Source organism: Chiloscyllium punctatum, chromosome 1, assembly GCF_047496795.1.
Source record: "Chiloscyllium punctatum isolate Juve2018m chromosome 1, sChiPun1.3, whole genome shotgun sequence".
NCBI classification, from domain to species: Eukaryota; Metazoa; Chordata; class Chondrichthyes; order Orectolobiformes; family Hemiscylliidae; genus Chiloscyllium; species Chiloscyllium punctatum.
In genome coordinates this window covers 97371142-97386573 of record NC_092739.1, presented here as the reverse complement: position 1 = coordinate 97386573, position 15432 = coordinate 97371142, and the positions used below count along the sequence as shown (strand labels likewise).

The 15432-nt window shown below is 39.8% G+C and overlaps 1 protein-coding gene across 12 annotated transcripts in view; it reads left to right on the top strand.

The window, feature by feature from the left end:
• The window catches only part of ddx4 (DEAD (Asp-Glu-Ala-Asp) box polypeptide 4), a 132365-nt gene that overhangs the window by 97096 nt on the left and 19837 nt on the right, over positions 1–15432 (top strand). For all 12 annotated transcript variants that reach the window (XM_072571502.1, XM_072571485.1, XM_072571519.1 and 9 more), the window contains 5 exons: positions 2057–2199; positions 5092–5244; positions 6587–6741; positions 7171–7300; positions 9759–9925. In XM_072571502.1, the coding sequence (XP_072427603.1) occupies positions 2057–2199; positions 5092–5244; positions 6587–6741; positions 7171–7300; positions 9759–9925 (748 nt within the window). The remainder of the gene's footprint in view (positions 1–2056; positions 2200–5091; positions 5245–6586; positions 6742–7170; positions 7301–9758; positions 9926–15432) is intronic.

Sequence of the window (15432 nt, the reverse complement as noted above, 5' to 3'; positions counted from 1 at the left end):
CAACATGCAGTCTCCAGAAAGCAAAGCCACTCAAAGGTGGCTATCTAGATTGATTTGAGCAATCCAAGTTCCATTGAAGTCAGCTTTGAACAATTCCTGAAGCCTTGCAGCAATCATCAGTCAACTTTGACTGACTGTTAGTGAAAATTGTGACAAAAATGGATTCTGTAAAGAGGACCCCACAATGCAAATTGCCAAGTTAAACTTCCAAGTAAACATTGGACAACTGTCAACCACTTCTGACCTATTGTGATTGATATTTTCATTTTCTCCACCAATGGAAGACTTCAAAACCTTGTCATGTCTCTGTGGATCTTCTAATCAAACTGTGAGCATCATCAATGAGCATGGCTTTTTCAGGGGGAATCCTTAGCCTCCAAAGCAGTGTTGTTACATTAGAAGCTTTCTGTTTTAGATTCCTAGCATGGGAAGTAGTATTGAATCTACAAGGCAGAGGACTTCCTGCTCTATATTTTGTCATTTTCTTAAGATCTCATATTGCTGATGTTATTTTGCTGTCTTTAGCATGTGGAGCCAGTTAGGTATTACTGAATGGCATTTGCTTTACAAATATTTAATCATTCATACATCCATTGTGGACCAACTTTGTTTTCGTTTTTGGAGGAAGGAACATGTAGGTGCTGTTCATGTTGTTGTCTAGATTGAAGGCAGCTGATTCTTCCTCTCTGGTTACATCGATGTGAAAAGACTTTGGCTCCTTCTCTCTGTTATGGCCAATTAGTTAAGGTTGAATGCCTCCCACCTTTACAGTTTATTCAGTTGGTTGCAGCAAAGATTGTTACTTTTTTAACACGAGGCTGTACTTTCTCCAGCGAAAGTCAATATTTAGCCTTCATTTTACTGTATCAGTAAGGAGCTAATTAAAGGTTTTTGAGTTTTAAAAGAGAACAAGTTCATTACCCGTCTGTCACTTGGTTTCAAGCGACATGTCAAAGTCAGTGTGACTTTTTTTCAAACCATTGCCGTCCATGAAAGTCCCTGGTATTAAGTTGGATGATGATAATTCTGTATCAGTAGCCCATATTTTGCATTGTAACATTTTTCCCTGCATCTCTTGTTGAAACCTAAGCATTCTTCCCATAAACTGTGTTTAGGGAAATTTATGACGTGAAAGATGAATGCAGGCACTTGCTTTGGTATATTATGCCCCTAGAGTTTGTGCAAAATAAAAATTTCATCTTTTAAACTGATACTCTAAATATTTTACTTTAGTAACATTTTAGTGAAACAATGGTAGGGCTTGTGCGATTAATGTTAGGGCCTGTGTTAGTGTTGCAGAACAGAGGAATCTCTGGGTTCAGGTACATAATTCTATTGAAGTTTGTGTCACATATATAGACTGGGTGGTTAAAAAGGCATTTGGCACATTTGCTTTCATTGCTCAGTCCTTTTGGATATAGGAGTTGGGATGTCATGTTGAGGTTGTGCAGGACATTGGTGTGGTCTCTTGAATACGATGCCCAGTTTTGTCTGTATATTTACAGGAAAGATATTAAGCTGGAGAGGATTCAGAGGGATTTACCAGGATGTTGCCTGGTATGGAAGGTTTTAGTTAGACTGGGACTTCTTTCAACTAGAACATAGGAGGTTGAGAGGTGACCCATAGAAATTTATTTTTAAAAATGGGGTATTGATACGGTTAATGGTAGTTGTATTCTCTCCCAAGGACGGGGTAGTTTCAAGACAAGAGGGTGCAACTTTAAAGATGAGTGGAGAGAGATTTTAAAAAAAGAAGTGAGGGGCACATTTTTTCAGCGGTTCACGTATGGAATGAACTTCCTGAGGAAGTGGTAGATGTGGGTACAGTTACAACCTTTTAAAAGACACTTGGATTTATATCTGAATAGGAAAGGTTTGGAGGGATATGGGCCAGGAAAGGCAGGTGGCACTAATTTGGTTTGGGATTATGTTCAGCATGGTCTAGTTGGACTGAGGAGTCTGTTTTTCTGTGCTGTATGACTCTGACTCTTTATTATAATACAAATTGAGATTTAAATTGTATACATTCAAATCTAATTCATGTGTTTCTTCAAAGGCCCTAAAGTGACCTATGTTCCTCCTCCACCACCTGAAGAAGAGAGTGCCATCTTTTCTCGCTATCAGACTGGTATTAACTTCGATAAATATGATGACATTCTGGTTGATGTTTCAGGATTTAATGTTCCCCCTGCAATACTGGTTAGTATTGAAACTTCATTGAGTTTAATAAATTGTTAGAGCTGATACGTTGACTGCATTCAATTTCTGTACATAATGTTGTGATGTTGGAAGTTTAATTTTCTGGAGAAGACCTGAACTTTTGCAGCTTTGTGTTGTCCATTTTTCACTGGGATGGTGTTCAAGTTAGGCAGTGAGTTGAGTGTATCTATAGACACCTCTATGGTCTAGATATTGGGCCAGATGTTCAGTTGTTCATGGTTTAGTATGACACTAAATAGTGCTTTAATTGGTCAGACATCAAGGAACCTTTTAGCTTGCCTCTTTTGTACCTGGAGAATAGAATGGAAAATTGAGCAGTCATTTTGTGTAACATTTACAATGTAGTACATGTGATCTTTGGAAACATTTGTCCAAAAATTGATCATCACATGAAATTATTTTGACTGTTAATGTATGTTAATCTTGGAATATAAAAGGCAATGTCATTCCACTTTAGCAATAATTATTTCTGTAATATGATCTAAAGACACTTCCTCAATGTAAAGTTTTTTTGTGTAAAACAAAATTGTAAATTATATACCCCTTCCAGTATACACTTCTGTTTTGATACACCATATTACATTTGCCTTGTTGGGCCCTCAATATGTTGTTTTAACTTTAGAGGGTCTGGTTTATTTGGTCTTTTTTTATTTCCCCGAACATGCCGTCAAAAGGAGGGGAGAAGAGTCTTCCAGAATGGATGGTGTCTGTGACAACAGCTCTTTCCCCATTGTTGATTGCTCAAAGACAAATATGTGCTTGTATTCCATGCCTCTCAGTATCTCCTTCCCTTTCTCTCCTCCCCTGTCCCTTCAAAGAAAATTGGAATGAAATGTGGAAAAATAGTTAAAGGCTGCAATGCATCTTGTTGATCACATACCTCCGGTACTAGAACGGTATATCTTTTAAGCAATAATGTCAAGTAAATTTTAAACTCAATAGAAGCAAAGTCTTTTTTGGGGAAGAGGCAGATATGCTAATAGTAAAGATTGTGAAAATGATAACATGGATCCCCTTAAAAGGAGGCAAGTGGTATTTTATTGAGAATCCAAATGAAGAGAAGATAGGTGCTGTATAGAACAAGATACAACATGTTATGACAGATATTTGGATTTAAACAACTTCTATTTTTAGTATTTGTAAGGCACTGTGGGATGTTTTACAATGTTATTAACAATGAATTAGCATGGCCATGTGCATTATTAGGTCAAGCAACCAAAAGCTTAGTGAAGGAGCTTGATTTTTAAAAATAAAATGATTATATTGACAGAGAGAAACTGCTTGACAGGCAGAGATTTGGGAATGAGTGGGTAGTGTGCAATATATCTATTGCAGGAAGATGTTCCTGGGGAGTATTGTAAGTTTTTATACCAACTCTCTTGGTCTTCTGTATGAAAACTGATACTGGATGGAAGAAGAAAACACAATAAATTAGGTCTTTTATGGGAGTCCACAACTAGGCATAGGATTAGGGAGAAATTTAAAAGGAACCAAAGGGGCATCTTTTTTACGCAAAGGGTGGTGTGAGAGGAATTGATGGAGGCTGGTACAATTACAGCATTCAAGAGGCATCTGGATGTGTATATGAATAGGAAGTGTTTAAGAGGGGTATGGGCTATGTTAGGTTAGGATATCTGGTCAGCATGGAAGAGTTGGACTGAAAGATCTTTTTCCGCGCTGTACATCTAACTCTGACAGTGGTGCATGGTTGTCTCTAGTCTGGCAATGCCTACCTAGACAGGATTAAAATTTCATTTCAAAGGAGGATCATAAAAGGACCACGATTTATTTTCACTTGCAAATTGCATAATAACCGATTTATAATTGATCCTTGTATTTGAGCTGTTTAAATTAGGTTACTTATTGTGGAAACAGGCCCTTGGCCCAACAAGTCCACACCAACCCACCGAAGCGCAACCCACCCAGACCTATTCCCCTACATTTATCCTTTCACCTAACACTACAGGCAATTTAACATGGCCAATTCACCTGACCTGAACGTCTTTGGACTGTGGGAGGAAACCAGAGCACCCGAAGGAAACCAACGCAGACACTGGGAGAATGTGCAAACTCCACACAGTCAGTCACCTGAGGCGGGAATTGAACCCAGGTCTCTGGCGTTGTGAGGCAGCAGTGCTAACCACTGTATCACTGTGCTGCCCACTGTAGAGACCGAGAGTTTGTATAAAAACCTACGTTACTTCCCAGGAACGTCTTCCTGCAATAGATATATTGCACACTACTCATTCCCAAATCTCTGCCTGTCAAGTAGTTTCTCTCTGTCAATATGATCGTTTTATTTGCTTCTGTGATATTCATAGGTACAAAATTAAAATCCTTTCTTTCTTCCCATGTTTATGTTCGATAAGAAGAATTGGGGAACAACATGTATTACTTTGGTTGGACTTTTCAGTAAAAGTGAGCAGGGATTTAAAAGCTGAAACGGTTTATGACTGTGGTTGCTTGTGACTTTGGTGTAGTGTTCTGAAATCATTTGTCTGCAGTGTTTGGGTGGATGATCGCTGGTAGAAATAGACCAAGAAATATTTGTTTGTTTTTGGAAAGGTTCACCTCACTAGTCTTGAATGGTATAATTAGTTCCGTTTTGGGCATTTTTTTTGTATTTAAAACATTTACATTTTTGAAAGCAGTGTTTTGAGAAAATGTCTACATGCCTTCGCCCACAGAAGACAAATCTTAGGTATTTGGAAGCTGCTGTGCATAATTTGGGATTGTAAAGCAAAAACTACTGCCTGTTTTAAGCAGATATAATGTTGCTGTATGCTGTTCCCAGTACAGGATGTCAATTCAAAAGATTTGTACATGGTAATTTAAATTCGCTGTTTTAAAATATCAACTTCTTTCCTTTAGTCGTTTGATGAAGCTCACCTGTGTGAAACTTTGAACAAGAATATAAATAAAGCAGGGTATCTAAAACCGACACCAGTTCAGAAACATGGGATACCAATTGTACTTTCTGGACGGGATTTGATGGCTTGTGCTCAAACAGGCTCTGGAAAAACAGTGAGTGTTGGAAAGTGATTTCAGTCGACTCAAATGAATTACAAACTTCTTAATCTTCATCACCTAAAGCATAATTCCAAATAATTACTGTTGTACATGTAATTAGATTTGTATTGAGGCATCCTTTAAACTAGGAAACAATAAAATACCCAACAGTCCTATTTCTGATGTAAATGTTCTATGCTAGCAGTTAAATGATAGTTCCCTAGATTGTGAATATGACTGTTTGATCGGTGTTGCTCATGATCTTTGAGAGGCATTTGTGTTACACAGTCTGTAATTTATTTTGTACCTGTACTACTTCTGTATTATTGGTATGTTTTTACTTCTAAGCTATTCCGTATCTACATACAATGCAGTTTTTAAAGGAATAGTGTCTGTGAGTACCTTTTTAGCTGCATTGAATATAAAAGGGTTAGATTCATAGAATCCCCACAGTGTTGAGAAAGGCAAGTATGCTGTTACCCTCTGAGAAGCATCCTGCCTCCACCCAGCCGACAGCCCATTCCTGTAACCCCACATTTACAATGGCTAATTCACTAGCCTGCAGATCCCTGGACACTATGGGCAACTTTAGCATGGCCAGTCCACCCAATCTGCACGTCTTTGGATTGTGGATGGAAACCAGAGCACCTGGTGGAAACCCATGCAGACATGGGGAGAATGTGCAAACTGTGCACAGTGTCCTGAGGCTGGAATCAAATCCAGGTCCTTAGCACTGAGGCAGTAGTGTGACCACTCAGCCACTATGCCACCAGTTTTTCTTGTTTCGGTTGCTCTTAAGCATTTTGCTTCATTTTGTCTAAAGTAACTACAGTCTTTGGTCATTAATCTGTTTTGTGCGTTATCCCATGGTGAATGTTCTGAATTAAATGCATGTGCATTGTCAGACCAGCTTACTGGGTGATAAAAGGCTGAGGTATTTTCATCTGAGATGCAGGGATATGTTAATGTAGAAACATGGGAACAGGAAAATGGTCATTGAGCCCCACCGACATGCTGTTAATTTGAAATCTTGGCTAATCATTTAATTTTGATCCCATTTTTCTATGCTGTTTCCATGTTCCTTTAATATCTAGAACTGTATTAATTTCTATCTTGAGCATAATTCATGCCTGAACTTTTACAAAATAGAAGTAAAGAATTCCGAACATACACACTCTGAAGAATTTCCTCTTCTTCATCCCAAGTGGTTTGATCATATTCAGAGACTGTCCACTGATTACAGACTCTTCAGCCAGAAAACCTTTTTGCATGCTTCTATGTCTAGGCTTTTAAAGAATTTTGTAAGGTTTTTCTGTGCTGGTAATGATCAGTGACTTCTTTATTGTCATTGTTACAGGCTGCGTTCCTGTTGCCCATAATAGAAATGCTACTGAGGGGAAATGCAGCATCCAGTCGATTTAAAGAATTACAAGAACCAGACGTTGTTATTGTAGCTCCAACACGTGAGCTGATCAATCAGATATATCTGGAAGCTAGGAAGTTTTCTTATGGGTAAATAAAGAAAACTCAAGTTTTTTTTTAAAATGAGGGTTTGCATTCTGCCAAGTATGTACATTTTGAAATTAAAGATTAACGTTTTAGATGTATGCTTTCTTTTTTGGTCAGCATGGAGCACTTCTTTCAAAAAAAAAATGGTATAATTCCAATTTATGTCCCAATCAGACAGGTCCCATCCCTGATTGCATTCTTGATTGATCTTTTTTCAATGTAACATCATAGTCTTTCAGTGAAATATAAACACACCGGTTCCAGATTTGGTTGTAACAGTGAAATAGAAGTTTATTATACCAAGGAGAGAAAGATAAAATGGGGAAAACAAAAACTCAGCTATCTACACATGGAACAATTTAAGATTTCAAACACCTGGCAAAACAAAAGCTCATACAAAATTTTTCTATATCGTCTTTTTCAATGTGTCAGGACTGTTGTGAGACCTGTTGTCGTCTATGGAGGAACAAGCACCGGCCATCAAATCCGTCAGGTTTTACAAGGCTGTAATATATTGTGTGGCACTCCAGGAAGACTTCTGGATATTATTTCTAAAGGAAAAGTAAGCTGTTGCTCATTGCATCCTAATAAACTATAATTTAAGTTTACTGTTAAGGCCCAGGGTTTGCCAACATTATGGTTTTAATAATCTCAAGATATTCAACACAATTGTTTAGATATTCATGCATTACAAAGTTTAATAGACAACTTCAGAATTTCTTGAGGAAACTAGATCTTCCAGCCTTAAATTTCTCTGAAGGAATTGTGGTTTCTTAGCCACAATTCTTAGCCAATTGCATAACATATCATTATATCCTGAGGAAATAAATACGTGCCATAAAACGGGTAATGTTGGAAATATTTGAGGCTACCATGAAAACTGAAAGCATGCTGAGTGTGTCTGTTATTATACAGGCACAGATTGAGAATTCTTTAACAGATGAAGCAAAAGAATAAATGACTACTTTCTTGAGTAGAAGGCAGTGACGAGTTTGCTGCTGCAGATATTAGGGTTCAGGATTCAGCTATTCACAATGCATAACAATTTGGATGAGGAAATAGTCCAATGTTCCCAAAAGTGTTGAGTGTTATTAGCACGGATATACAGAAGCTTCATGGTGATTTTAGATAAGTTGGTTGAGTGGGTAAATGCATGGTAGATGCAGCATAATGCAGATAACTAAAGTTGTTGACTTGAACAGAGTGGTCATAGATTGGAAACAATTGATTTTTTGCAAAGGATATCCTTGTGCACTCATCACTGAAAGAAAGCCTGCAGATACGGTGAAATGGTATGTTGGCCTTCATTGCAAGAGCATGAGCGTATCGGAGCAAGAAGCCTTACTACACTTGTATAGGGCCTTAGAGGGACGGCACCTTGTGTGTTTTGTGCAGTTTTCTTTTTAAGTCTTAAAAAAGGCATACTTGGCAGAGGAGGAATACTTGAAGGTTCACCTATGTATTCCTGGAATGGCAGAATGCTGGCATAATGGTGAGCACTGCTGTCGGTGCCAGGGACCTGGGTTTAGTTCCAGCCTCAGGTGACTGTGCAAGCTCCACAGTGGCGTTCTCCCAGTCTGTGTATGTGTCGCTCAGGTGCTCTGATTTCCTCCCACAGTCCAAAGATGTGCTGCTTAGCTGACCTAGCCATGGGAAATTAAAGGTTACAGGGACAGGGTGGGGTGAGTCTGAGTGGGATGCTCTTTGGAAGACCAGTGTGGACTTGTTGGGTCGAATGGCCTGTTTCCACACTGTAGGGATTCTGATTGTATGAACTGTCCTACAAGGAAAGATATTAGGTGGATTGGACCTATATTCACTGGAGTTTGGAAGAATGAGAGGGAATCACATTGACAAGCATTTTTCTGACCGGGCTAGACAAACTGCTTCTGACATACTGCTTCCCGTGCCTGAGGTCCAGAACAAGGGCCATTGTCTTGGGATATGTAGTAGGCTGTTTTGGATTGATGAGAGGTTTCTTCAGTCATTGTGCTGAACCTGTGAAAATCTCTCTAATAGGCTATGGAGGTGAAATCACTGATTTAAGTATAAGAAAAAAATAGTTTTCTAGAGGATATCTGTGTCAGTCTATGTAGAGAGAGCGAGCAAGACTGTGGCATTGAGGGAGAGGAATAGCCACGAACATGAGTGATGGAGTAGGTTGAGTGGCCTATTCCAGTTTTCAACTTTCTGTGAAACCCCTTCCATTTAACCAATATTTGTGAAAAGAGGGAAGCAAGCCTAACCCCTCAGACTAAAAATGGTAATTTAGATATTCTGCATAGACACTGCCAGACCTGAAGAGATTTTCCAGCATCCACAGTGTTTTGCTTTTAGAAACAATGTTTTCCAATGGGCAAGAAGTAAACCAATATAAAGAACTACTGACTCGGAGGGACAGCATTGTTCATTATTCTGTCTCTGGATAATGAGTGACAGTGATTTAAATTCGTTGACTATTTAGGATATATCTTGCATAAAGCAGGAGTGCTGGTAAGCTGCTGGAATGTGCAACCAGTACACACCTTCCTTATGATAAATTTGATAAACACCTGTCTATTCTAGGGTGTAGGTTTGCTCACTGAGCTGTAGGTTTGATATCCAGATGTTTCATTACCTGGCTAGGTGACATCATCAGTGCTTCACTTTTAGGTCGCCACTGATGATGTTACCTAGCCAAATAATGAAACGTCTGGATATCAAACCTACAGCTCAGCGAGCAAACCTACACCCTGAACCTGAGCTACAAACCTTGCACCTGCCTATTCTGTTGACACAAACTGAAAATTGTGGCACTTCTGCAAATGTTGGGCAACTTGATTTTTGCTGAATAATTGCCCAGCCTCTAAAGGCCTAAGGTGTGTCCTAGAGCTTTATCAATTAAATGTCTCTTTAATTCAGTGCCTCTTATTCCCCTCATCACTTGTGGTTAACCTCAAAATTGAGCTGCCATTGTGTGAATGTTATGATTCTGGTGCAACTACTGTTAAAATTGACCACTTTTTAAAAATGATTTATAGGTTGGACTTGGTAAGGTGCAGTACTTGGTATTAGATGAAGCAGACCGTATGCTTGATATGGGATTTGAACCAGACATGCGAAAACTAGTCGACTCCTTTGATATGCCACCTAAACAAAACCGCCAGACTTTGATGTTCAGTGCCACCTTTCCTGAAGAAATTCAAAGGTAATTTGAAATACCAGCGTTTATCAAAATCTATGTAGGATCTTATTTACTTTTAAAGTTTGTTCATGCTTAAGATCAGTACAAACTGATCATGGCAAGGATAAAATGGTCTTAAGCAAATTACTTGTCCCAAATAAAGTTAGTTTTCTGTAGTCTTGGTTTAGAAGCAGTCCCTTCAATGTGTAAATCGAAGATTTAAAAACCATCTGTTGTCTAAATTCCAAACCTAACCCAAAAGAAATCTTAGATTTTGAGGCAAATGGATACAACTGAGAGAAGATCGGAATTTCTGTTCAAACAATAAACATTTTGGACTGTTTAATTTTCCGTTATACTTGGGTTCAAACTGCAAATAGACAGTTATTTAAATCTGTCAATCTGCAGCAAGTGTATGGGCATTTTTTAATTGAGTTTGCATAATTGAGAGAATGGAGTAGATTGTTGAGAAAGTTGAAGTCTAAATTAGTTTGCAGATTGCACACTTGAAAATATTGTATTGTAATTTAATACAATATAGATTGAGAAAATAAGGTCACAGTTGTAGTAATGTTAATTGTATATGTCTGTTGCAGGTTCTCTTGATAAATTTATTTCCAGAATTAGGATGCAGCAAGTGGTTATGATTTGAATTACCTAGACAGTTATGGAAATTTGATTCAATGGTGAAGGTCAATTTGTAGTGCTATAGTGGAATTAATTGAAAAGCCAGTTGTCACATGGTGGGTTAAATAGCTGTCTCATGCTGCTATGAATGTATAACTCTATATAGCGTTCTTGTGTAGGATAGATCCAATAGTGGCAGCTTTTATGATAAAACAAAGTTCAAACATTTTAATATAAATAATCAAGATCCAAAAGAGCTAATACATGCTTGAAAATATGAAGTACAGCATGAAAAATGTTTGGCTTTATTTGACTTTAGTTTTCCATTATTACTATTATGTGAGCATCCCACAGTCCTTCGCGGGCAAGAAGTTCATTTATGTAGTTCCAGTTCTTCTCATACAAGTGTGCAGAATTAACCTTGAATTTTTGGGGATATGTAGTTGTGCACAGCCTACATATGCCCAAATTCATGGAAATAACTGCTAACATTTTCCAATCCAACTGGCTCTGATGTCCTGGTAAACCTGACATTGTTCACTTTTGCATGCAAATGGTATAAAACTCTGCAGTCGTGTCAGTTAAAGGGACTAACAACCTGATTACAGACACCGTTTCATATTTTATGGACAAAAATAGAAATTGCTGGAAAAACAGGTCTAGCAGCATCTGTGGAGAGAAAGTAGAGTTAACATTTTGTTTCAATGACCCTTAGAACTGACCCTTCCGCTGTTTTATACTCAATCTGCCATTGTTTTCATCTGAGCTCTTGAGAGACCTGAGAAATGAGCCATCAACTTTTAGCTTGGCTGAGTCCATTTCGCGCTTAGATGACTTAACATGAGCCCAGTTTTGTAGTATCTGTGAAGGTAGCTGAGGGTGATTGATCAAGTGATTTGTCTTCATTCTTGCTATGCTTTTACTCACTGTCTTCCTCCTTGTGCTTTTAGAACTTTTAGGCTTGTATAAGCCCTTTGGCCCTCGATGTTGTGCCCGTCTTTTAGCCTACTAAGTTCACATTAACCTACATCTCCTTCCTAGTACTATCTTCCATGTGCCTATTCGAGAGTCACTTAAATGCCGGCATTGCATTCCACACACCCACCACTCTCTATAAAGAACCTACTTCTGACATCTTCCTGAAACCTTTCTTCAGTTACCTTAAAATTATGCCGCCTCATTAGACATTTTCGCACTGGGAAAACATATCTGGCTATCTACTCTATCTATGCCTATCAACATCTTGTACACCTCTATCAAGTCACCTCTCGATCATCATCGCTCCAATGAGAAAAGCCCTGGCTCCCTCAACCTTTCGTCATGCCCTCCAGACCAAACAGCTTCCTGGTAAATCTCCTCTGCATCCTTTCTAAAGCTTCCTCAGCTTTCCTATAATAACTGAACACAATATTCCAAGTGTGGTCTAACCGGGGCTCTATAGAGCTGCAGCATAACCTCACAGCTCTTAAACTCAATCTCCCTGCTAATGAAAGCCAACACACTTTGTCTTCTTAACAAGCCTAAAACTTTGGCAACTTTTGAGGGATCTATGGGCATGGACCCCAAGATTCCTCTGATCCTTCACACTGCCAAGAATCCTGCCTTTAACCCTGTGTTCGGCATTCAAATTCGACCATCCAAAATGAATCACTTCACACTTTTCCAGGGTGAACTACATCTGCCACTCATGAGCCCAGTTCTGCATCCTGTCAATGTCCCGTTGCAACCAACAACACTATCCATAACTTCAGCAACCTTTTGTGTCATTGGCAAACTTACTAACCCGCCCTTCCACTTCCTCATCCAAGTCATTTATAAAAATCACATCGGTCGCAGAACCAATCCTTGTGGAGGACCACTGGTCACTGAGCTCCACGCTGACTATTTTCATCTACCACCACCCTCTGTCTTCTATGGGCCAGCCAATTCTGTATCCAGACAGATTTCCCTGTATCCCATGCCTCCTTACTTTGTGAATGAATGTACTATGGGGAACCTCATCAAACTCCTTGCTAAAATCCACGTACACGGCATCCACTGCTCTACCTCCTTCACCATGTTTTGTCATATTATCAAAGAATTCCATAAGGTTTGTGAGGCATGACTTGCCCCTCACAGCCATCTTGACGATCTCTAATCAAACTCTGATTTTCCAAGTAATCATAAATCCTGTCTTTCTGAATCCCCTCCAATACTTTTCCCCATCACAGACGTAAGACTGACTGGTCTGTAATTTCAAGCAATCTCTTCCCTCGCTTCATGTAGTAACCTAGTGGTATATCCTGTCCGGCCCAGGGGATTCATCTATTCTTACGTTTTATAAAATTTTTGGCACATCCTCCTTCCTAGCATCAACCTAGCATATCATTCTGTTTCTTACTGTCCTCAGAAACGTCAAAGTCCCTCTCAGCAGTGAATACTGAAGCAAAGTATTTATTAAGGATCTCCCATCTTCCTCTGATTTGAGGAGCAAGTTCCCTCCACTGTCCTTGATAGGCTGTACCCTCACTTTGGCCATCCTCTTGTTCCTCACAAGTGTACAACACCTAACAGTTTTCTTTAGTCCAACTGCTAAAACATTTTCATGACTCCTAACTCTCCTAAGTCCATTTTTCAATTCCTTCCTGGCTACCTTTAACCCTTGAAAGCCCTGTCTGATCCTTTCCTCTTCAACCTTGGGTAAGCTTCCTACTTCCCGTTGACTAATGTTCCACATCTCTCATCACCCAAGGTTCTTTTAACCTACCATCCCTTCCTTGCGTCAGTGGGACAAACCTGTCCTGCACGAGCAATCTCCATATTATTGTTATGCATTTCCCTGAGAACATCTGTTCCCAATTTAGGCCCCCCAGTTCCTGCCTAATAGCATTGTAATTCCCTCTTCCCCCAGTTAAATACTTTACCATACTATCTACACCTATCCCTCTCCATAAGTGTAGGAGATGCCATGGAGCTGTCATCACTATCACAAATACTCTCCCACTGAGATCTGACATTTGGCATGGTTCGTTGCCAGCACCAAATCCTTATATGGTCTTCCCCCTAGTCGACCTATCTACATATTGCATCAGGAATCCTTCCTGGACGCACATGACAAACTGGTCTATTCAAACTATTTGAACTAAGTAGGTTACAATCAATATTAGGGAAATTGAAGTCATCCATGTCAACAACCCTGTTGTTTCTGCACCTTTCCAAAATCTGCCTCCCAATCTGCTCCTCCTTGAAGTTCACAAGGAAGAGGTATTAGCAATATTGCAGAGTCTGAAAATAGACAAGTCCCATGGGCCGGATGGGAATCTATCCTAGGATCCTCTGGTTAGCAAGGGAAGAGATTGTCGAGCTTTCGGCATTGATCTTCAAATCATCATTGTCTACAGGAGTAGTGCCCGAGGACTGGAGGATAGCAAATGTGGTTCACTTGTTCAAAAAAGGTAGTAGAGACAACGCTGGTAGTTACAGACCAGTGAGTCTCACTTCAATTGTTGGTAAAGTGTTGGAAAAGGTTATAAGATAGGATTTATAACCATCTAGAAAAGAATAATCTGATCAGGGACAGTCAGCACGGTTTTGTGAAGGGTAGGTCGTGCCTAACGAATCTTATTGAGTTTTTTGACAAAGTGACCAAACAGGTAGATGAAAGTAAACCGGTTGATGTGGTGTATATAGATTTCAGCAAGGCATTCAATAAGGTTCTCCACTGTAGGCTATTATACAAAATGCAGAGGAATGGGATTGTGGGAGACAGAGCAGTTTGGATCAGTAATTGGCTTGATGAAAGAAGACAGGGTGGTGGTTGATGGAACACGTTCATCTTGGTGTCCAGTTACGAGCGGCATACTGCAAGGGTCGGTGTTGGGTCCACTGCTGTTCGTCATTTTTATAAATGACCTGGATGAGGGCTTAGAAGGGTGGGTTAGTAAATCAGGTCGGTGGAGTTTGTGGATAGTGACGAAGGATGTAGTAGGTTGCAGAGAGACATAGGATGCAGAGCTGGGCTGAGAGGTGGCAAATGGAATTTAATGTGGACAAGTGTGAGATGATACACTTTGGACGGAGTTATCAGAATGCAAAGTACTGGGCTAATGGTAAGATTTTTGGGAGTGCAGATGAGCAGAGAGATCTGTGTCCATGCACACATCCCTGGAAGTTGCCACCCAGATTGACAGGGTTTTTAAGGAGGCATACAGTGTTTTGGCCTTTATTAATAGAGGGAATGAGTTCCAGAACCAGGAGGTTATGCTGCAGCTGTACAAAGCTCTGGTGCGGCCACACTTGGAGTATTATGTACAGTTCTGGTCACCGCATTATAAGAAGGATGTGGAAGCTTTCGAAAGGGTGGAGAGGAGATTTACTAGGATGTTGCCTGGTATGGAGGAATGTCTTACGAGGAAAGGTTGAGGGCCATGAGGCTGTTCTCGTTAGAGAGAAGGAGGTTGAGAGGTGACTTAATGGAGAAATACAAAATAATCAGAGGATTAGATAGGGTGGACAGGGAGAGCCTTTTCCCAAGAATGGGGATGGCAAACACGAGGGGACACAACTTTAAAGTGAGGGGAGATAGGTATAAGACAGATGTCAGAGGTAGTTTGTTAGAGAGTAGTAAGGGTATGGAATGCTTTGCCTGCAACAGTAGTAGATTTGCCAAGTTTAAGTGCATTCAGGTTGTCATTGGACAGGCATATGGACGTACATGGAATAGTGTAAGTGGGATGGGCTTCAGATCAGTATGACAGGGTGGTGCAACATAGAGGGCCGAAGGGCCTATACTGCGCTGTAATGTTCTATGTCTCTCTTGCTATGGGGGGAGCATGTAGAAAGCTTCCAATAAAGTGACTGCTCCTTTGCTGTTTCTGATTTCTAACCATACCGACTCTAGACAAACCCTCCTTGACAATCTCCCT